Here is a 23,657-nt window from a genome sequence, read left to right on the forward strand (position 1 = left end):
CCTCCTCTTGTGAATTTAGTAGGGGCAGTTTGGCCCATCCCAGAAATGAGCTGCAATCTGAGTTTGTTTTTTTTTTTTTTTTAATACTGTCTAACGAGGGTATGCAGGAAGAGGGTAGAGATGCCCATTACAAAGGACACAAAGTGCATTGTGAGAAGCAATTCTAAGCAGTAGCAGGGTGTATTCGCTTTACTCCAAATGCCCAGGAGCAGAGACCCTGGCAGAACAAGAGCCACTCTGCTTTGTATTCGCTGGACTGGAGCAGTGGGAACTGTGCTCAGTAGACTGCACTGTCCCCAGCTCCTATATATTCCTTAAAACATTGTGAATTATTTAACCAAGAGCTTCAAAGAATGCCTTATATCTCATGCACCCTGCTATGCTATGACAAAGCATGGGTTCCAGAAGACACAGTGTGAATTTACCTCTTCAGTTGTCACTTAAGCTGGAGCTAGGTCCTCAAGACACCAGAAAACAATGAGAATACAAATGACAGGGACCTGACAGAGACCTGCAAACTAGAAACACCGGCTCTCAAGAGACATGACAGACTTTTCTAGAAATACGTTAGTGCTGAAGAACACACATTGTGCAGTTTGGGAAGGGGACTGTGGCATCACAACACAGAGTGGTGTCTAAGGAGACCCTGGGAACACAGTGCCAAAGGAACCAAAGTTCATCTGTGGAAGTTCCCTTAGCATCTGTGATTGAGTGCAGTTCCTCCTTGTAAGAAATTGGTGCCAACTGAGAGAAGAGACAGAGAAACCCTGGAAGAGAAATAAGCGCCATCTCTGTCTCCCCTATCTTATCAGTGTCACCACTGATCACAGTAACGTCCCCTGCGAGGTTTCCCTGTGAATTTTACCCTTGAAGTGCTTCATTACACTTTATAAAAGGGGAAAAGTCAATTTTATTGGATCCTAAATTTTACTCAAAGCAACTTCCTGTCCAGGGTGCAAATTATTAAAATTGACATAGGATGCATGTGCGAGGTAATGTCCCCCTTCGTAGGCCTCTCTCTAAATTTAAGAAACTCTGCAGAGTGGATTAGATTTACAGGGTGTGGGGACTCTGAAAAGAAAATAGAATTGTGTATTGATGCCTTCAGAAATATTATTTGATGGCAATAAAATATTCCCTGAAATTCCCTTCAGAGGGGGAGAAAATGGAGTTTGTTTTCCGTAATTGCATTTTCTAGCATTTGCCCTCACACTTTCCAATATAAGCCAATTGCAACCTGTGATTTGGTTTTGCTTATTGGCAAAAATACCATGTAAATTGATCTGTGATGCATTTAAAGAAGATGCTTTGAAAGTTTGGAAATCGAGATGGCTTTTTCTTATTAGATTTCGAGAGTATTAGGGTTCATTTCTATATTTTAGTCTAATGTAATATTAGCCAAATATGTTCTTTTTCAATTTAGTTTTAATCAAGTTCTAGAAGACCATTTTCATCCAGCCCCAGTGGTGCTGTTAAGGCAGAGATTGTATTTCTACTGTCAGCCCTCCACTCTGGCTTCTGCAGCCCTCTAAAGCCTTGCATGTTGAATCTTCACATTCATGGACGCCAGTGTTATTTGTGGACAGAAAAAGAGCAATTATTTCAGAAGGATTTTTTAAAAATTCTATTTTCAAGGTTAAGGAGGAGGGAATTTAAGAAGCCTCTAAAATAGTTATTTCTCTTAAAAGATATGGCCTTTACGCCTTGTGTTATTTTTATTTAATTTGGTCTTCACCATGCTTAATGATGTAAAATGCAAACACACGGGATTTGCATTTGTTCGCCTAATTATTCAGTAGAATAATTGCCACTTATTTTATAATCATTGCTGGGAGGAACACCTTCCTCTCAGTTGCTTTTGAAAGGCTTTGTGGGGGGAAAAGAGCCAACATATTTGTCAGCTCATCATAGAGCCTTGACATGGGCACTTCTATGTTAATAAGGAAATTTACTGAGCACTGTCTTAAAGGGCTAGGAAGGAAGTAGGAAGTCAGTTGCTTAGCCCGAATGAAGTTACAATGCAAAACAAAGTGTAGCTCTGAACTACAAGAGTAGTCGTTAGCATTTGTGTGTCCGGCATTGTATCCAATCTTTGCTGATTCGGCATATTTTCCTGTCCACTTTGTAAGGTAGGTCACGTAATTGTCTTTCTTCTGATGGATCATATTAAGTTAAATACCGTGTTTTCAGTTTGAGTTCTGGAGGGAATAAGTGATGGAACCCGGCCCCTGATCTGGGGTTTGTGTGGTCCTGAGGCCAGTGCTCTCTCCTCCATGTCTTGTATTCGTATTCTCCCACCCTCTGCAGGGATAGAAACATACAGCTGACAGGGATGGCACATGACAATGTCTTTACCAATTTGTCTTGGTGCTGTCTTATAAAACCCTGATTTGGATCCAACTTTCTGTAGTGGAAGGAGATAGCTTGAAGGGTGTTTAGAAGGTAGTCCATTCAGTTCAAATTTGCTGCGTGCTATTCTACATTATTCTCAGCAAGCCAAGACCCTGGTCTGTAAGGAAAAGGCTTGAGCAAACAAACAACAGAACTCACTGCTGTGGACTGCTGTTGTCCAGACAGATAGTACTTATGTGACTGAGCCATCTTCAGTCAGAAATAGCAATATAGACAGGTACCACAGTGGCTTCACATGTGCCACATAGCATGCTCGGCTGGTGGCAACTTAGAGGCATATTATTCACTAGAGAACAAGGAGGTGTCGGTCATTATGCTTATTACACATAATGTCGGCACATAAATACAGGTATGGAGTGGGGAGAGGGAGGGAGGGAGTTATGTGTTAGCTAAGTTATGGTTGAAATAAAAATGCATATAAACAAGAAGTTGCTGGGGGACTACAATCCCTGTGTGTCGTCATGGTCTCTAAAACTAGCGAGCACTAACGGCTTCACTCTTGTGGCTTTGCACTTCTCAGTTATATCAGTCCTCATTGGTGAATTGGTGACTATTTGGGTCAAGAGAGCACTTTGGGGCCCTAGGGCGATGAGGTAGACTTCTGTCTCCTCTGTGTGCAGCAATGCCTGTAGTGTCTCTGTTACCTTTGCAGTCTCGCTATAAAGGAGGCTGAAGAGGATGAGGGAGCTTCTCTGCTGCCTTTGTATGATTCCCCGTAATTCCTGCAGTGGGCTGTCAGGCTTTCCTCACTCAGCATTCCTTCGCTCTCCTGGGATTCTGGCTCGGCCCTGACATTATTGTAATCTAGTTTTCTGTGTTTAATATTTCTTAGACTTGGTTTCCCATTGAAAGCATGGAAGAAACCCTAATGCATGAGTTTCAGAGGAGAAGGTAGCAGTCTGAACCTGCTGTGTGGCTCCATCAGCAAGTGTGAGTATTAACGTGAGAGCTGTCAGGACTTGTGGAAATTAATGGAGCCTGACGGGGGACAGACTGAGGTCAGAGACAGAGCTTGCCCTGACTGAATGTTTCTGGTGGTTTTGCAGCTGAGGCAAGTGAGTGCGAATGTGGAGCCAAGAGGAATTCCTGGGTGTCTGTGCATTCATTAAGTGCGTGGGCAGTGGGCATCTAGTGCCAAAGTCTTTCCTAGGCATAGGAGTTGCCACAGGAAATAGTGGCCTCTTCCTTCTTGTAGCTAATTGTGTTCCCTTCTTCCTAATAGTGCAGCCTTCTTTGCAGTCCCCACCTTGTAATCCCCAAGCAAGGAATTGAGAGGAAATTGTCTCCTCAGGCATCTTGAGCCTCATTTCTCCTATCCGCCTAGCCACTGGGGTTACTTATTCTTCCTTTCATCCTTCTGCAGAATTTTCTGCTTGGTCAATCTTCTAGCTTGAGTTTTTCTTAGTCATTCCTTAGCAGAACATTGCCTGCGGTCCTCCTGGAATCACAATTTTTAAAATATAATACTAATTTTAAGCAAGAGCATCGCAGAGTCTGTGTGTCGAGCTGGTGTTCTAACATCCCTGCCACTGCTGCAGGACGGCACAAGACCTCAGGAACCTGAATTCCTGAGTTGCAGTCTGTCGATGATATCTCTCCTTTTGTTTAGAAATGATCCAACGATAACCATGGTGTGTTTACTATTAACTGGGCTCTGTGTGATCCTACAAGTGAGGTTGCTATCCCGCACACCAGGCCAGAAGGAAGGTGAGCCTGGGGCTGTGTGTGAGTCTGATTTCCCTGAGCACCTGGACGCCTAGCGTGGTCTCCTGCTCTGACCTTGCCTCTCTTTCTTCTCTTCTTGCTACAGTCTGAGCTTTACTTACTGGCAGTCTTATGACATTGGTAACCTTGATGTCTTTGCACGTTTTCAAAATCTCTAATTTAGGAGACTGGAGAGGATTGCACACAGGAAGTAGAGGTCTTAAATTTTGCTTCAGAACTAGGTTTTCTTTTACAGGTGAAAGCTAGAGAACCACATTGGCTTTGGATTTGTTTGTTTGTTTGATTGATTGTTTTCAAGACAGGGTTTCTCTGTGTAGCCTTGGCTATCCTGGACTCACTTTGTAGACCAGGGTGGCCTCAAACTCACATCGATCTGCCTACCTCTGCATCTTGATTGCTGGGATTAAAGGTATGTGCCACCACGCCCAGCTGTTTTAGTTTTGTTTGTTTTCTGCGCCTGTGCTAGAGTTCCCGCATGGCTTTAGCAGACACAAATAGGAGATCACAATCAATTAGCCTTCTTTACAAGTTTCTTGATTTAAAATATAGGCCATGGGGAAGGTGGTTTTGTCATTAGCCACAAACTAATAAGCCACTTGGTTGCCCCATTTCCCATAATCCCTACTGAGGAGGAATGAAAAGTGTCAGGCAAGCCCATGTGGAAGGCAGATGCCCTGGAAAAGCAAATTGTTGAAATACCTTCTATAATGATTTATAGCAGGAAAAATGGGCTGCAGTTATATGATACTTAATTTTGAGGCACATTAATTTTTATTGAAGGAGTGGAGCAAGCTATTCTGAGAATCTTATTTATCCAGAATAGCACTTGTATATGATCATTTAAAACTGAAGAACCAATACCCTATTTCTAACGCTCTCTATTATTTTCCAGGTTACTTCAGTTCCCAGGCCTATCCCATGCCTTTCCAGCTCCTATAGGTGTTTGGACTTATTATCTTTGCCTTCCATTCTCTTTTCCAAGCTTTGTCCTACTTCTTGTAATACAGCCAATAAATTTCAAAATTCTGGAGCCTCACATCAAGTTGACCCTCCCTTCCTAGGGGAGGTGCCCATATTCTCCTGGGAGATAGCAAGCTATACCAACAGCTGCAGTAGAATTTTGAGAATGCCTTAAGTGAGCCAAGATATGTGTTGTCATAGCATGGGGCTGACATTGCTCCCCCCCCCCCCAATGGCTCATGCAAAAGAAACCCATGACATAGCTAGAGAAACATCTAGAATGGAGAATTCTGTTTCATGTTACAAATGAAAGGGGGCATATAGTTTAGAAATGGAGAAAAGATCACCATGGGTAGGGAAGTGGCCCAGGAAGTTCTAATAACACTCTAGTAACACTCAAGAATATGGGCGGTTGCCATATTCTTCCATAGTTTTCAGAGGTTTCTTTTCCATATTCTGTTGTGATTCTTTGCCTGCAGTGGTATTGTGTGTGTGGCATCAAGGAGGGATCTAATCTGTGGAGTGATGCCTCTCAGAGGGCAGTGGGGAGGTGTAGTCTCCAGCAGTAGTGACAGCTCAGCTAATATCTGCTGAGTGAATAGAGTGTCAGAAATTGTTTAGGATCCTGCTTAATCCCACTGAAGTCATACTATTATGCTTTCCTACTTATATTTTAAGAAAGCATAGTTTGAAAGGCATGTACTAAAACTTAGCTGGCTAGGCCAGATGTTGAAGTCACAAAATAGGACACTTTATAAAAACTTAAACTTGGAAGAAAACATGACACTGAGTTACATTTTGTCATAGCCTTGTATGCCAAGCCTAGTTCCTAGAGTGTAAGAAGCTTCTGGCAATCCTTGCAGAAGTTCATTCATTGTATTGCTAAGCAAATATGAGTTGTGTACTTACCATTGGAAAGTATTGGACTGAGTTCTTTGAGTCAAACAAGGAACCACAGCCACTATCCATGCCTTAAGTCAAAAAGGAGATGAGCCACACATGAGAAGCAACACTGAAAGCTAGAGTTCCGGTAGTGGCCATGTTTACTTTGACATATATGTGCTTCTGAAGCTTTAAATCGTGCTACTGTTGCCATTGTCTCCCTGAGAACAGAGGGCATATGTCAAAGCCATGCAGTCAGTACACAGTAGGGCCTGCACTGCTTTTAACCCCCTGATCCTCTGCAGCCATGTGGTACTGGATTAAAGCTGAGTTGTAAGAATAGAAATTTGAAAAGTATGAGAAGACAGCACTACATAATATCTGAAGATGTAAGGAGGATGAAGGAGGGCATCATAGAGTGGGAGAGGATGCAAAGACATCTAAAGAAGAAGAGAGAGGTGACACTAGATAAGAAGGCAGGGGACACAGAGAGCATAGCATCTGAAACCAAGGGGGTGGGCATTTGCAGTGACAGTGATGTCAAGGTTGTCAGACCAGCCCAGGTAAGAACTGAGAAGAGACTTGGCTTTGTCCCCCAGGCAGTTATTAGTGATGTTCCAGGAAAGCTTTTGGAGGATAATAAAAACAGAACCCAGATTGCCTTGGGTTGTGTGTTTTTCAGTATAAAACTATAGTGGCCCATCAGGGAAAGCCAATGTGGGCCAAGCAGGAGCAACAGTAAGAGCAAGAAGCTCAGTAGAATTTGTAAGTGCTGCTGGATATTTTTGGTGTTCCAAGAGAAGGTGAGAAGTCCTGAAATTGTGTGTGTGTGTGTGTGTGTGTGTGTGTGTGTGTGTGTGTGTGTGTAATATCTTCTGCTTTCTAAATGTTAGTTCATCTTATAAAAGTAAAATTCAGTGAAGAACTCAACAGAACATACCCTTAGGTTGAACTTATCATATCTGGGCTTCTTCTAGGAGTTTCAAAGCGAAATGTTCAAACATCTTGATTCATTTGGAATCATGTTTGCAGCAGATACACCTGTTTGCATGCTAATGGTCACTTGTTCTTACTTACCTGGGAGGGGTAAATGTAAACTCACAGCAGAAGAGTCCATGAATAGAAAACTGATGCCCAGGAAAGAAGATATTTGAAGACCAAAACAAAGTGTTTGTGGGCATGTGAGATTAGGAGTTTAGTTGATGTTGGGCGATGGTGGCACACATCTTTAATCCCAATACTTGGGAGGCAAAGGCAGGTGGATCTCTGCGTGTGAGGCCAGCCTGGTCTATAGAGTGAGTTCCAGGGCAGCCAGTGCTACACAGAGAAACCATGTCCCTGAAAGCCAAAACCAAACCAAACCAAACCAAAAAAAAAAAAAAAAAAAAAAAAAGTTGAGTTTCTAGAAATATAAGTTGCAACCAAGATGGAATGACGGCAAAGTGAAGACTAAGAAGAAGCAGAAAGGCCTTTTGTCCTCCTTCGTCCATGTGGTTGACAATCCAGAGATTGAAGAGAAACTGGAAAAAGTTCATGGTCTTTAAAAACTTTACAGTGTCTGCAGCAACCATGACGGGCAGTTGGCCTTCATGTCGTCTGCTCCTTTTCTGAGTACAGAGTCTCACTCTGTATCCCAGGTTGTTCTAGAACTTTGTTGGGACTGCAGGCCTGAGCTAACACACTCAGCCATGGGTCTCTCTATGTGCTGTGTCTGAATGCCTGTCAACCCACTCAGAATCTTTAACTGTACCCTGAATTGATGGCTGGGTTCCTAGATTTCATTCATTCATTTGCTACCATTGCGACATTGTCGCTGTGCCTGTAACTGACCTGTACTGTTGTTTATTCAAAAGTGGTCTGACGGTAACATATGTGTGTGTATGCATATATATTCCACATATGTTACATATATTTTACTACATATATGCAAAAATAGTGCTACAAACCACATTTACATGAGCTCTCCAACTATGCATTTTAAAGAAACATATAAACTACTTAACATTTTATTGAGAGCTCCTCTTCATTTTGCCTAGAGTAATCCTGGCTGTCGCTCCCAGGACACGCTATCTAATTCCAATAGTTAGTTCTTCGGGTCCTGCAGAGCAGGGATTTCTTGTGCTTTAGGAAAGCAGAATATGGCCTTGCTTTTTATTCAAGTGGGTTGGCCTAGATGGCCTGATCTGAATAAAATGGATAAAGGCAGGCACCTCTTTGTCTGACAATTTGAAAGTGATGCTATTTGAATACCAAGAAGCTTGAAGCTTGACTGCGGAGCCTTCCAAATTAATCTAGTCTTGTGGGAGGAAAAAAAAAAAAAGAAGGAAAGAAAGAAAATGCCATCAAGTAACAGGAGATTTGTCAGCCGCCCTGCTTACACTTTTCATATAAAACAGAAAGGTTGGCAGATTATAGATGAAAGGTCAGCTCGGCAAAAAGGAAAATCTGTCAGACAATCTCATAACATAGGTAACCCAGGGCGGAACTTGGAAACTGCTATTGGATTCTCAGAGTGAGATGAGTCTGTCGGCGGCGTGTAAATATCATCACCGCTCCTGCCGCTGTTCACTTCGGTGGCTCCTTCGCTAGCGGAGTCTCTGAAATCTGATTTTAAAAACGCGGAGGACGCCTGTTTTCCTGAGGAGGCTTTACTTCGCCGAAGCTTCACCTTTTATTTCTTGTTTGATTGCTTTGAACAGCTAAAGGAGTCGGGGAAGGCACCTCTGTTGCCCAGTGTTTCATTCTCAACTGTTCTGAACCAAAAATCAAAAATGAGGACATAGTGAGACCCAATGTCTGTTGCCACACCAGTGGTGACTACGAAATGAGTTTCCAAGGAGCCCACGGTCACTGACCGAGGTTACAGACGGCCATGGCGTATAGTGTGCTGTGAACCAGAAGCTAAGGCCCACTCAGCCAGCACCTGCCTCAGAACAGACTGCAGCTCATGAAAAACATTTTTAGCCTGTTCTGACATGCGGAGCCCAGGTGAATCTGTGGGTGCATTATCCAACCACAGAGCCATGATAGCAGAGTGGTGGGGCCTCACCAGTTTCAGCACAGACAGTGCTGGGAATTTGAGGCCTTATTGATCCATCTTTCATCTGTGCTTCAAGTGCAGGAATTATGCGCAATGGCAGCACCATTCTAAGGCGCTTGCGACACACATCCCCTCCTAATTACCCAACTTGCATGAGCATGCCTTTGAGAGTAGCTTCCTACTCCAACTGCACTCTTCCACACAGCTCTGCAAATAACTGGGGCCAACGGTGTGTCCCACAGCAGTGTGCATGGGTCACCACCAGGCATCCCTTACCTCTTGGCCTGTGCTTGTGATTCTCTCACTTGGCTTTCACCTTTCCCTCTAGCCTCTCCATCACAGTGCATGCTATATATGCGATTCTGTTACCCATAGAAACTGGAAATCAAGAGCTGAAGAAAAACTGTAATGCTATACGATGTCGCCACTGTCTTACTCATGGCTGTATGTGCTTCCGGCTGGTGGCACGGTGGGGACTCTACAATGCAGTCTTAACAGATCGCTCTGCTGAAATCCAAGTGCCAGTGATAGAAGTTACTACCACTCACAATAAAAAGCCTCTTCCCACTAAGCTTCCTTAATTAAATCATCAGCTCTGGCTTGCTGGTAAGGATCAGTTCGTACAAGAGCATTCTATTTCCTGCTCAGAGTAACCTTAATTCTTCCCAGAATAGCAAGCAACATTAATTTTGCGCTGGACCCTGGAGTCTCAGCAAGGCGGAATTATATGTGCCACTGTCCCACCCTTTTTTCCCTCCAAAATAAAATAAAGCCAGCCCATTGGTGACTTTTGAGGAATGCATAGCCACAGAGCAGCAAAAAAGGCATTAATCTCAGGATGGAGATGGCTGCCCGGTTCTATCTCCCCTTGGAATTTTGGTTCTTACAGCATCACAGTGAGTTATTAATATGTATGACCTGTACTTTATTCAAACATTATAAATCTATGCAGAAGTCTGGTGTTTGGGTTTTCCTTTATAGCTTTCATTCTTCTTCCCAGAATTATCTCATTTCGATCGGGAAACTTTTGCATAAAGAGCGCACACCGAGAACTCCCATTTCCATAGCATAAATATTAAAGGGGGGTTAAGCCTTACAGTTTCTTTTCCCATCCCAATGGGAGAAGAGCTGGCCTTCCAATCACGGGCCCTTAATAATGTTCTGTTTACTCAGAAGCCAAAAGATAAATGTAAAATTAGACTTGCAATATGGCATTGTAGGTTCCTTATCTGGTCTTAGGATGCACTGTTGAATGCTTAGGTGTGCCACGTCTTTTGTTTGAAGGATATATTAAAAGTCTAGCATTTGTGCAAGCTGTTAAAAATACTTCGTTGTCTTTTTTTTTTTTTTTTTTTTTTAAGAACAAAACTGAGTCTAAACCTTCTCTTTAGGACCATGGTGAGTCTCAAAACAAAACAAAACAAAGACTGGATAGTTGTGTGTAGAGTCATCACAGTGGATCTGTAAAATCTAGACAGAAATGGAGCCACAAACTTGATGGCTTCTTAGCAGCTGTTTAGCTCAGTATGGCTCCCTGTCTGCAGGTTATCGTCATTTTGGGTAGCACAAAAGAACATCTCACATATAGAAATATGTGAGCATCTTATTTGAGTGAGCCATCTGCTGATCACAGTCTTGGCTATTGTATTTTGTGATAGGAATAAATGAGCTAATTGATGCTTTCCCCCCTCCTTATTATTGTTACAGGAAACCTGCCATATGAATATAAGATTGTGATTGCTGGGAATCATGAACTGACATTTGATAAGGAATTCATGGCAGACCTCGTTAAACAGGACTACTACCGTTTCCCCTCTGTGTCCAAATTGAAACCAGAGGACTTTGACAACGTTCAGTCCCTCCTGACAAACAGTATTTACTTGCAAGATTCGGAAGTCACCGTGAAGGGATTCAGGATATACGGTGCACCTTGGTAAGTGCTCATTCCACAGATGTGCTCTGTTTTCAGGTCGGGAACTAAGGGAACATGTTTGGGACTTAGTTGCTTGACATGAAAATGACTAGCATGGAAGGAAAGGCTCTTGCTTCATTGACAACAAAACACATCATCTGGTACCGCTCATCATCAAACAGACTCCTTTAGGTGACAAGTACGAGAGGAAAACTTTGGTAGACATGCATGTGACTGGGGCTCTACATGTGTCTGTGCAATGTAGATTTGCAAAAGACTATCCTGGTGCTCTTCACAGGTTTAGCTATGCTGAACAGTTCATGAGAGTATTCCCCTATCAGTTACGTGGAAGCAGTCATGACCTGCCTGGCATATAGATCAAGTTCTCTTAGGTCTCTCTACACATCGCACTGACCAGGTCTATAAAGACAGCTTTTGAAACTCTAGTCCCCAGAACCCCCTGATTCTCCTCCCTTAGAGAAACCCCAGAGACCCATGTTTTTATAAAGGCTTTCCAGATGAAACAGATGCTCAGGCAAGGTGGAGGTTGTTGATTGACAGCACAGTACTGGGAGTCTAGAATTGTGCTCCAGGACATGTGGACCAGGCACATGTCCTAGGAGCCTCGCAGGGGGACTCTAGATCTTGGTTCTGCTGGTTTTCATCACCAGGTTTAACTCTGTGTTGCTAAACCTTAGATTTTGTACATTTACAATGGTGAAAATAAATAGTGCCATTGAAGGACTATGTTGGTGACACATGCAGTGGATTTAGAGGAGAGCCTAGTAATTGGTCTACAATAACTGTTATCAGTTTTATGCTCTTGGCTTCACCACTGTGCTTTGGGTAGAAATGGGCAAGTCATCCTGCAGAAACCAATGTTTTCATCTCTGAAATGAGAAGTTTGGACTGAAGATTATCTGTATCAGTGTTCCAGTGTTGTCTGTGTGCCTTGAGCAGACCAACTAACCTTTCCCATCCCTCCTGGAAAAGCCCACAAAGTCCTTTGCTACAAACTGGGGGACGGGACTGCAAGAGGAGTGGCAGGGTGAACTCCCATCGCCTCTCCAATCAAAGGGTCCGTGTGTGTTTGAAAAAGATCTTGGTATTCATAACTGATAAGGGGTGTGGTTTTGTTTTCACTTCAACTTGACAATGACTGTGAGTTCCTCATCAACTACCATAAGCTGGGCACTGTTTTAAGTCTGTTGTATCAGTTGTCTAATTTAGTCTTCAATCTGCCTATAGGATTTAGGAACCACTGTGATTCTCATTTGGCAAACATGCAAACTGAGGCACAGAAGGTTAAATGGCTGCTTAGGAAACAACAGGTAATAAATGGTAGCCCTACTACCCTAAAATTGTGCTTGACTAAGGGGGGGATATAATGTGGCCAAGGCGTTGAGTAGCGATGGTAGTGCTGGTGGTAGTGTGATAATTAGTGGTTAGAACTTGCAGGTCCAGTTTAAATGTGGCTCTATTAAAATCCATCCATTTATTTTTTTTTTTTTTAATGCATGAGAAGATGGCAGAGGGTAATAGGATGAGTAGCAGGCATGAGCCCTGTTCAGTTGTGATTTGAAAAATGATCTCTGAGTGAAGCAGAGTGCTGATGTCTGTGGTTCTGGGTACCAGCAAGGGTGTGAGCGGTTTTGGTCCAGTTTTTAATACAATTTAATAGTTGAAGAATGACCCCTGGTTTTCAGAGATGCTTGATGTGTTAGCTAAAATCATTTGTTTAAGTATGTGGTGTTTTTTGCGCAATCTTCAAAAGGCCAGGACACAGAGCTGGTTATGAACAGCTTTCAAAGATCCCAGATTGCTAATCACTGGAACAATGACAGGAAAATGGAAAAAACATCCCCCATGGCTTAAGCTGATCCAAATCTGTTCAGAGTAGAACTAGCTGAACAAAATTAGAGCTGTGATGAATGAGTGGTTAGGATCCCAAAGCAGACACAGGAGTATCCCACGATAGTAAAACAAATTGGTAATTGAAATATGGGTTACAGTGGGGTATGACCCAGTCTGGGTGGTCAATTCAGGCTGCAGATAAAATTTATATCAGAACTACCTTACTATCACTTACAATTTTTTAATCACTAAAAAATTTTAAATTCAATATTAGAGAAGGTAATTGAAGCCAGAAATTAGGCAGCACGGTTGTGTCTTGAAATGTAGCCCTGAGAAAATGTTCCTTGTAGTGTGTATTGAGATTTTTTAAAGAATTTGACTCCTCATTCCTGCTGAACACGTCTTTACACAGAAGATAACCTACAGATAGGATTTGGGGCATCTGTAGGTGCGATTCGTCCCACCCACCGAGACGGTTGGGAATTTGTTTTGTTTTGTTTTGTTTTGTTTGATGAAGAATGCAGATACTGGTGAAGGGGAGATTTCCATTTCATCCTATTCTCCTGAGATATCAGTTGTTTGAATGTGGCTATGAATTAAATGACTATTCCGAGGGTTGAATATTCTGAACGCTGACTCCGGAACTTCTGCCTCAGTATTTCTGTGCAGTGAGGACCATGTTCCCTGTTTCCACCACATACTCCCTGGGACCCTTGGATAAGTTCTTTGTCTCTACTTTGTTTGACTTTCAACCTCTCCGTGCCTCTTTCCAGTATCACTTCCTTCAGATGGTTGTTTTGAAGATAAACTTTAATGCATCCACAGCATAGAGAAGACACCAAGCCAAGAGATACCATTTTAGAAGTGTACCTGTTACCAGGAGCAGTGAAGTATTGACGCTGTTCACTCTAGTGGAGACTACACTCAGGGTCAGATGGGTGTGTTCTGACCTTGGTTCAGACTCTGCTGATTGGAAGACGCTAGATGAGCCATGTGACTTCTGGATTTAGTATAGGAAACAGAAGAAGTGACGTGTGTTCTAGGCTCTTTCATCCTTCAACCACATAAATGTACACCAAAGCTAAAATCTTCAAAGATAATACATATTGGTAGACATGGATATTTTTAATGTTGTACATAATTTTAAACTTTCACTCTTAAAAATCTGGATAAAAGCAAAATTTGAGGGAAACTACACCACAATCAGTACTTTTCTCATTTCAGGAGTTAAGGTCTTATCATTTTTATTGTATCTCTGAGATTTCCCTCCAGGTAAATACCTCCACAATGGCCCAATAGATTTTACAAAATAATAGAAATTAGTTCATTTTTACCTCCATGCTTTCCAGTGAATTTTCTAGAGGAAATGTTAAGTTTGGAACTAATGATACCACTAGTGCTTTTCATTCAAAAGCAAAAATCTGAACAAGAATCTTTAACCTAGGGCTTCCCAGCATGCCATCCGTGGGCTTCACAAAACCAGGTGCCATCAGACCAAGGAAATTGCTCTAACTCTTGAATTTTAAAAATCTAAAATTGGAGCGTAGTGGGCATGCTTAGTATGCACAAGGCCCCAGAGTTTTGTTCTGCAGCACCACATTTCCCCATGAGATAAAATAAAATGGTTGTTATGTGCTTTAACTTCAGAAAAGGAATTCATCTGCCTTCATTGTGTGTTTGTAACTTGTGTCACAGCTGAAGGCTTCTTAAAGACTAGAGAGAATACTGTTGTTTCCCGGTTTACAACTTAACGGGAATTTATATACAGAAAGTAGCTTGCGATGTGTCTCAGCCTTCGTGTATTTTTGCAGCTGGAATGTGCTATGCCACTTACTGTGTCTCCAGTGAAGAGGGTTTGGATGTGCCTCAGTGGGTCTGAGAAAATTTAGTGTTCCAAACAGCAGAAGTTGTAAACGGGATGTTAGTCTGGAAGGAGAGGGGGGTAGCTCCTTGGAAGGATGACAAGTCTAGGTGAGTTTTGCGGGAAGCTTCTTGGCCTCAAGGCAAATGTGGCAGGAACAGTTTTCTGTGTTCTGTCTGCATTCCTTCACCAGCTCCTTCCATGAACCTAAAGAAAAGCAGTCAGACGTGCTCTTTACTAATTTGCTCACAGATTGTCTTAACTTCTGCAGTCATTTTCTTTTGTTTGTTTTGGGAGGCAAGAGAGTGGGGTTGTGTTGTTATCGGATAGCTGGACCAGACTTCAGCTTTGAAAGCTCATAGGCTTCCCATGCCTAGCGTTTGTGCTTGGCCTCCACGATGGGCCTTTGTTTCCTCTTTCTGGCTGCCCTCTGCAGCATCTTTCCCAAAGGCGAAGAATACCTGGGGAAAAAGAAATTATAATCTGTCCAGTATCAGCCACCGTAGTACTAACTAATTACTGTCTGTTGGTACTAAAGGGGAGGTGGAATTTTGGAGTCATCCTCACATTTTTGGTTACTGAACCTGTAGCCAACCTTTTAATGCAAGTGGGTTTAGTTTAAAACTTGCAGAACAGACTGTGAAAATCAACCGGGTCTTCTTTTATTACTGATCTCAGTTGCTCTTTTGATAGCAAAATGCTGTGTCAAGGAAAAAACAAACCCACACTTAAGAGATCAGCAAACCCTGTTGCAAAAAGTAGACAGACCCTGGCCATAGCCCTCGCACTTGGACTAGAGCTGTTATCTTTTTCCGTGCTGGGCTGCAACTTACACCTCTTGCACAAAACCAGTCTCCCCTGGTGTTTAATGAACTCGAGTGGAGCTCTCCTGTGTCTGGGAATTTGGTCTCTCAGCCAACCAAGGGGTCAGGAACAAAGAGCGTGTTTTCCACGTTAGAATGGACACAGGTGTAATTTGTCAGATTTAGTGACTGGAGAAGAAGTGCCTTAACTTCTACAGCAGGAAAATTAGGTCAAGCCCAGGCCTGGCAGTTCTAAAATGGCCAAAGGAGGGAGAGAGGGCCCACAGTTCATTTCAAAGGAAGCATGAGCAGGGACCCCCCCCACCTTCTTCCTCTGTGCCCTTCATTTGGTGTCTTAAACATGTTGAGTCCATTCATTCATTTAGATGTAATTTCCTCTGCGTTCCTTGAAGCCAGAGTTAAGTGTCGAGACTACGCTGTGGCATCGATAATTGCGTCTGCACACAAATCGCTACAAGGTTGCTGGTGCTGCCTTGTTGTGATCAGGGCGGCAGTGCTTTATGGTCACCCTGTCAGAAAAGCTTCAGATGTTTTTATTTCCAATTATAAGTTCCGTGATGCATCATGTATTTTGCTGACAGTCTCCAAGTTCTTGAAATAGCGAACAAATTAACAGCAGATACTGAGTGAGAGGATTAGAAAGCCAATTGGCAACTCATGATAGAACTCAGATACAGGAATTGGGTGGAACAGGCTCATTTATTTTATTTTCACAGTCATACTTTGTAATTAGCTTGGGCGAAGGAAGGAAGGAAGGAAAAGAAAAAGAAAAATCTCAGAGTGTCTTCATGGTCAACAGGAATGTCTGTCTATGCTAAGATCAGGTTATAATCACCATTGGTTCTGAACACTGTTTTCAGGGATCCCCAGCTTTTATCTAAGAGAGTTCCACAAGGTACTGGCACAGAAACGTGTGTGTGTATGTGTGTGTGTGTGTGTGTGTGTGTGTGTAAGAGAGAGAGAGAGAGAGAGAGAGAGAGAGAGAGAGAGAGAGAGTTAAACAAATATGCACCCTGCTTTTACATGATTCTGTTTAAAGGCCCAGGCTAACATTTCATTTTGTTTGGCTCCAGGCCCATAGGCACAAACCTATGGCCGCTCTGACTTGGTCTAGAGTTACAGGGCTCTGTTTACATTATTGCCTGTTTCAGAATGCAGCTGACTGCTCTTAAAGCCACACAGGATCAGATTCACTTCTGGTTTTAACAAATGCCTTGTTTATTTGAAAAAGGGAGAACGCAAAAGCAATTGGCTTTGCTTCCTACCTCCCATTGATAGCCAGATCAGCACGGTAAATACCGCCTCCAAGGCCAGTTTATACAGTTTGTCACCTTGGATCCAATTCAGACCTTTCTTGCAGCAGCTCCAACCAGCTCATCCTGTGCAGCCTCTCCTGCTTCAAACCTTTACCTGATATGGGGAGGGGACCAAAGCATGATCAGTCGCACTTCCCTAGGCTTCGAATTAGCTGCTACCACCATTTAGAGCTTTGCTTGCATGTGGCTGAGCCAGCAGCTCAGCAAACAGCACTGGTAGACTTACATGTGGACCGCGGTATTCACTCAGAGCTTGTACAAATGATGTCTCCTTTGGGCAGCCTAGAAGTTCTCAAAACCATGTCGTCACTCACAAGAGTTAATCAGACCTAAGATTTTCAAGCATTGATGTATCAGGTGTTCGGCTGTATTGTTGCTTTTGGACAGAGTCCAAATTAGGGCAGAAGGTGATCAACCTCCCCGAGCCAGTGTGAGACATAGGACCCGGATCTAGAATTGTTTTGCCAGGCTCTTTAAATTGAGATAGTCCAGCAAGGACATCCATCCACTCCTGAGACTGAACCAAATCAGCCAATGACCGCTCCTCCTTATCTTTGAAAACATGGATGCTTCCATTTAGTTGTAAAAGGTCTACACGTTAATCCAGACCATGCTGCACTTGAGGGGATCTTGTGGGATTTAGTGTTCCTATGGAGAAGGGCAATAGAAGTATTGAGAAGACAAGGATGATTTGGTGTCTTCTGCATGGTATGCTTCAGAGACAGGGCGTGGCGGGGGGGGGCGTTGAAGAAGAGAAATCTCCATCTCCATATATTGCATGACATTCTGGTCTTTCTGCTTTGCTGATGTTCTGCCCACACCACAGATCAGGAGCCAAAAGCCCATCCTGTCTCCCCAATCTGAGCATTAATAGCAAGAGGAGTGAGGGTGGCTGGGCATAAGCCTCACGTGCTGGCCCCTCAGAACCAGGTTGACATGGACCTCTGGAAAGATCTGAACTATCTCATTGAGGTTGGCCTGAGCTGGTATGCAGCTGGGTGCTCTTCCGTTCTTCATGTGATAGGCTCCTCCTCTTAACTCCTAGTTGCTGCTAGTAGGGAGAAGGGGATTCCAACGTAGCTTCAAGCTCCCCAAACATAACCGTGACCAATCGGCTTTGTTCTCTGTGCTTACTCAGGGCTAGCTCAGTGCAGACCTACTGAGTGCCCAGGCCATATCTAATGATCAAATGAATAAATGAACAAATGATGGTGGCAGCAGAGATATGAACCAAAGGTCTACACAAACAAGGTAGCACTTGTAAGCAAAAATACCTCCAATACAAAGTCACACAGAATGGTGAACGGAGAGAATGAGAGATGGAACAGCAAAGTGGAAACAAACAAACAAACAAACAAAGATCTAAGCTGTGCCCCAAGCCTTCAAGAACAGGTCTGGATCCTTCCCAGGCCCTGGGGTCTGTGGGGAGTACAGTGCGTCCGCAGGTGAGCCTGGAGAATGTTCTTTCAAGGCTGTATTCAGGAAGGGCAGCACAATGCTGAGATTTTTGGGAAGTTAGACCAAGTGGACTCTGAACATCCTCTGGATATTGCAAAGAGGCCACAGATGTCCACTGGATGGCTGAGTCCCCACTGCCTAGATTCTTTATGTTAGAGCACAGAGATTCTTTACAGTTTATTATTGAGGTATTTGATAGATGGAGAGTCTGTGCTCTGAATTATAAACCTAGGGTGGCTTTTCTCAGATTGTACCACTTAGTAACCTATTCAGGTCCCATGACAGACTCCGCCCACATCAGCCTGCTGCTCTGTGTTGTGCCCTGTAGCTCAGATGTGTTCATGGACCAGTACAGGTCACTGTACATGTTGCTTTAATGCTTCCTATGGTCCGGTAATGAAGGCGAAGTGGGCCCAGTTGCCCTTCCACCCTGCCTCCCCTTCAGCTCACTCTGCCTCTTCGTAGCACCACCACAGAACTCCCTTCCCTCCTTTTCCTGAAAGTCTGCAAGCTGCCAGTTGTTTCACAATGCAGTCTGAACAACCTAAAGCTAGGCTGCATTCTTTGCTTGACAGGAAGAAGCCCTCTGCTCTTCTAGGCTGCTCTGTGAGAGGGTTGTCAAAGCATGATGTCCTTTACTGTCCCAAGAGTTCATCTGTAAACCTGTGGGAAGCTTGGTAGAGCACAGGCTCCGCCTTGTTATACTTAAAAACATCCTGCTGCCATTGAAGACCTTACCGAAACTGGGGTAAGCTCTGCTTGTGGCTTCTTTCTTCTCTTAAACCGTCTGTTCGTCAGGCTAACACTTGTGCCTAGAGCTTCACCGGAGGAAGACATATGCTGAAACCTTAGCTCCCTGTGTCAAACAGAAGCAGGCACTACCCAGTCTACCTGCCGAAGGAGGGAGGGAGGAGGCAGTTCTGTAAACCTGTGCAGGCTCTGTGCATCTCAGTTTTACCAGCTAGACCTTGAAAACCACTATCTAACTTCTCTGAGCCATAACTTTATCTGTGAAATGGCCATGCAAACCCTAACCCATTTTGTATAGAGCATCACCTACATGTGAATACATACAGCATGTGTTTAAACTTGGCCTATACATTCCTATGATGTGCCATTATCTCTCCACCTCGGAAAACAAGAGGATACAAATCATTACAGAAGTTAAATAACTCACCTAATATCCTCACTCCTCAAAGGACAGGAAATCCCCCAAAATCAGACGCAAACTATGTGGACCTATAGTTTTTTCTTTTTTTTTTTTTTTTTTTTACCAGTCATGTAGTCTCCATGGAATTAATGAGAAACTGTGTATGTTAACTTCTTGGTACTCATTAAGTGATAAATAAAGCATCCTTTTATTCCCTGAACAGTGAGTTTTTAGTTCTCTGGTGGCTGGTATTATTTGTTTGTTTGTAATCATACTAAGGTAAAGGGGCAGAAGTGAAGTAAATATCTGTGTAAGTATGTGAGAGAGACAGAGACGGAGACGAAGACAGAGAGACAGAATCAGTGCATCAGGAGGACAGAGAAAGAAAGAGAGTTTTAAGAGGTAAATATCGTCCACTTCCCCTGGCATGACAAGATGCTTATGATGTAGGCTAGTAGAAGCCATTTAGAAAATAAACCCTGTATATTGGTTGCATTTGGTTCAAAAGCATGGAAGAATGAATAGATGATGGAAGAGTGGATAGATGGCTGTTACATGAAGACAAATGGGACAGTTTTAAGTTCACTGAAATGGAGTATCATTTTCAATGTATGAGTAACACTTAGCAGAATGTCCTCACCCAGGAAAGATAAAGGTAATGTTGGAAAGTGACTATAAATTCATGTGGACTATTCTAGGAAGGGTGTTTCAGCTAGAGACTAGAGGCAGATTTGCAAGCCTCTGGGTTAACAGAATGTGTGTAAATTCTGCACAAATCAGGGAAGATGAGCTGAAAAATCTGCATTAACTCAGGACAGGATGGAAGACGACTGCTCAAGAGTTAGAAAAGATCATCTGTTAAAATACAAACATAGTCACTGCAACTAACAATAGTCACATATGCCATTTGCATCAAAAAGATGGGCAGGCCATTAGAAAACAAGTGTCTGGTATATATGAGACATAGAAATAATATAGATATAGATATACATACCCCAAGTTCTTGCACCTATGTGTGGTATGCATGCACATATGGATTGTGCATCTGTGTGCACGTGTCTGTACCCACAGACATGTGTATACTGCATATGTCTTCCTGGATGGGCATGCATGTGTGTGCCCACAGCAGAGACTGGGCATCTTCTTTGCTGTCTACTGAAAGAAGGCCTCTTGCTGAACCCAGAGCTCACTAAATCATTAGTGTCAGCTTCCCGAGCACTGAGAGAAGAGAAGCCATCAAAGGTCCTCAGCTTTTCTGTGGGTTCTGGAGACCCCCACAGCAGTCCTTATGTAGGGTCAATTTTCTTAACCAATATATTTTATTAACAACTTAGTGACTGAGCATATGCCACTTATAACCCGACTAGCCAAAACAATAGGAAATGAGGATTAATGGACACAATAACAAAACCTTAAGGATATCAGTTCCGAGGACTGATTCTCGAGGCGTGAGCTGCAGGATTTCTTCTGCTGGAACCTGGGGTAACTAGAACCCAGAACCTCAGCAGGAGCCAGAGCCTCGAAGCTTTCTCTTGAGTGGTTCTCTCTAGGAGAGTCTTGAAGTGCAGCGATGAACAGCCAAATCTATCCCAAATCTCCAAAAGCCCCCACCTCCAGTTCTGGGCTCATTTATACATCTCCTCCCAGAGTCTATTCACGGGATCTTTTCAGCTGGCAACACTTAAGCTCCTGCAGGAGGTGGTTGCTCTGCTAGTGAATTAACCTCACCTGTTCTCTCACGAGACCGTTCTGATCCCACACTTGGAATCCTAAAAAACAGGTTTACCTCTCCTTCATCCTTATGCTCACATAGCAAATGTGTTATGTCCTGAGCCACCAAGCCAGCCTCTGGCCTCTGTTTTTATTAAGCAATCAGGAACCAGTAGAGAAATTCTTCTTGATTTTATCTTTTCAGTACAAAATAATAGATACTTAACTAAAACCTGATCAGAAAGTGGGGGCAAAACCAGCTGGGCATGCACCTTTGTGTTTGCAAGGCGCCTCTTGTTCTTTCTGTCTCTTTGATGTTATAAGAAGAAGCAAGTTTGTTTTGAAACACTTAGGTATATTTATAGGTGGATTTTTTTTTGTATCATTTAAAACAGCTGGTACACAGGTAGCCTTGGAGAATGAGGGTTTTAGACTCTGTGGGTGCTGCCTGTAATGAAACAAATTAACACTGTTTTCTCCCCCTCAAGTTGGAACTGCAGATTCCATGGTTTTCTTGCTCAAATGCAACCTTTCCTAAAACGAGATTGAAAACAAAAAAGGTACTCACCTCTTGGGTCAAGAGTCAAAATAAAAGCAGGAAGCGACAAGTGTTTGTTCGATTGAGAATCTGACCTTTACTCATTTACAGAGATGTTACTAAACGTGAGGGCAGCCTCAGAGGAGGCCGGAGGCTGATGAGGGAATCTGCAGGACCCAGGTCCCCTTTCAGTCCATTGCATGTGCCGCCCTATTAAAGGGAAAACCCGAGGCCTGGGGATAGGTTAAGAAGTAAATTAACCTTCTGCAGAGTTTGGACTCCTAACGTGGAAAGCAGAAGAGACACAGGTGCCTTCTTGGGGTGTGTAGAGGTGTGGCTAACCTACAGACATAGACTTAGAAGTTTTGACTATTGATACAAGTTTTCACATTGAATTGGTTTTGCCCTGTTGTCACATTAAACAAAATAACAGAATTATTGATAAAACAGAGCAAAGATCACCAGAGGATTCCCATTGTCTGTGTCTCTTTCAAAGCCTCAAACCAAACACTCTTGAGAATGGCATCAGAAAAATCTTTGTTTTGCACATAAGGAAAAAATGGAGTGAAAAATATTTAAAAATCATCTAGGATGATGTGTGGTGACTGTGCTTCAGCAAAACTGTTTCCAGCCATGTTCATATCCCTTTGTTTTGTGTGTAGGAGAGGACTTGTGTGAAGGCCATAGCGAAACTCGTGGCAGTCCATTCTCTTTTTCCACCATGTGGGTCCAGGAAGGGAACTCAGGTCCTCGGGCCCATTGGCAGGCCCCTTACCTCTGAGCCATCTCACCAGCCCCAGACCTGTTTTGAATGGCATTTCTCTAGAATGTTCTCTGTTCAGATGGTGAATGAGAAGCTAGGAATACTACTACTACTACCACCACCGTCACTGATGATGATAATGATGATGATAAGATAAATAAAATGGTATCAGATGCACCATAGGAATAAAGCTCTGTTGTTTTCTGGGATTTTGTTGTTTGATTTTTCCTTTAAAGACACTGCTAGATGTCTCTGCAAATTTGTTCAGATGGTTGTAGAACCTGAGAAAGCTATTGCTGCTACTAATGCTGTGTGTGTGTGTGTGTGTGTGTGTGTGTGTGTGTGTGTGTGTTGTGTGTAATTTGAATTTCTGGAAAGTATCCCAGTTTACTGTGTGGAAGTGACATTATTCTATAGAAATTAACAACCATGTTTGGTGTAGAAATGTTACACTTATTATTTTTTCTTTTCTTTTCTTTTTTCTTTTTTTTTTTTTTTTTTGCATTTTTACAGGAGTAATGCCATGTGTTAAACATGTAAGGGCTTATCTTGGATTTGATTGCAGAAACTAAAATTCTCTGAATAATGAAGAAAAATTAGAAAATCATTAAGCATAGAAACTGTAAAGTATAATAGGCATCTCAGTGTTTGATGACTTTTTTCCTGGTATAACCATTCACAATTCCAGTAAAGCAAATCACAGCATCATCTCAAGTGTTGTTGGACACAGAGGATCTGGTGTCATTTATTAGAGAGACTTGTTAAGTCTGGCTTCTTTTAATTACCAATAAGCATTTTTGAAGCCATATGCCTACCTGAGTGTACCGATGGATTCTAACATTATAAAAATGGCATATATCAACAGGAAGTCAGAGGTAGGGATGCCATCCCTCAAGGACAGCAGGGAGTTTGCCACGAATGTCTTTCCTTTCCCCTCTACTTTTCCTAGGATTTTGTGGGTTCTTATGGAGTCAGGAAAAAAATAGGCCATATTCTGTAGTTTTAAAACGTGCATCCCTTGGTGATAGCAAGATGAACTGTGGTATTCTGACTTTTGCTCTGCTTGCTTATACAGTCTGGGGCATTTGCTGGCCTGTGCTCAGGCGTGCACTTCACAAATCACCTGTGGGACAGGCCATTACGAAGGATGGGGGAGTTGGACGTGTTTGCGCTGGTCAACAAGTGCCTGGCTTTGCCCTGCTGAAATGGAAGCCGTCCCCCCAAAGCACCCAGAGCTATGCATCCTACCGCT

General features: G+C 42.9%; 1 protein-coding gene across 4 annotated transcripts in view; it reads left to right on the top strand.

Annotated features, from left to right (window-relative positions):
- Positions 1-23,657, top strand: part of Mpped2 (metallophosphoesterase domain containing 2) — a 165,469-nt gene that overhangs the window by 77,377 nt on the left and 64,435 nt on the right. For 3 of the 4 annotated variants that reach the window (XM_051144292.1, XM_051144293.1, XM_051144295.1), the window contains one exon: positions 10,727-10,952. In XM_051144292.1, coding sequence (XP_051000249.1) covers positions 10,727-10,952 — 226 coding nt within the window. Of the gene's footprint in view, positions 1-3,244; positions 3,343-10,726; positions 10,953-23,657 lie in introns of all 4 variants that reach the window. The other variant, XM_051144294.1, reaches the window with a different exon arrangement.

The sequence above is a fragment of the Acomys russatus genome, chromosome 4 (assembly GCF_903995435.1).
Source record: "Acomys russatus chromosome 4, mAcoRus1.1, whole genome shotgun sequence".
NCBI classification, from domain to species: Eukaryota; Metazoa; Chordata; class Mammalia; order Rodentia; family Muridae; genus Acomys; species Acomys russatus.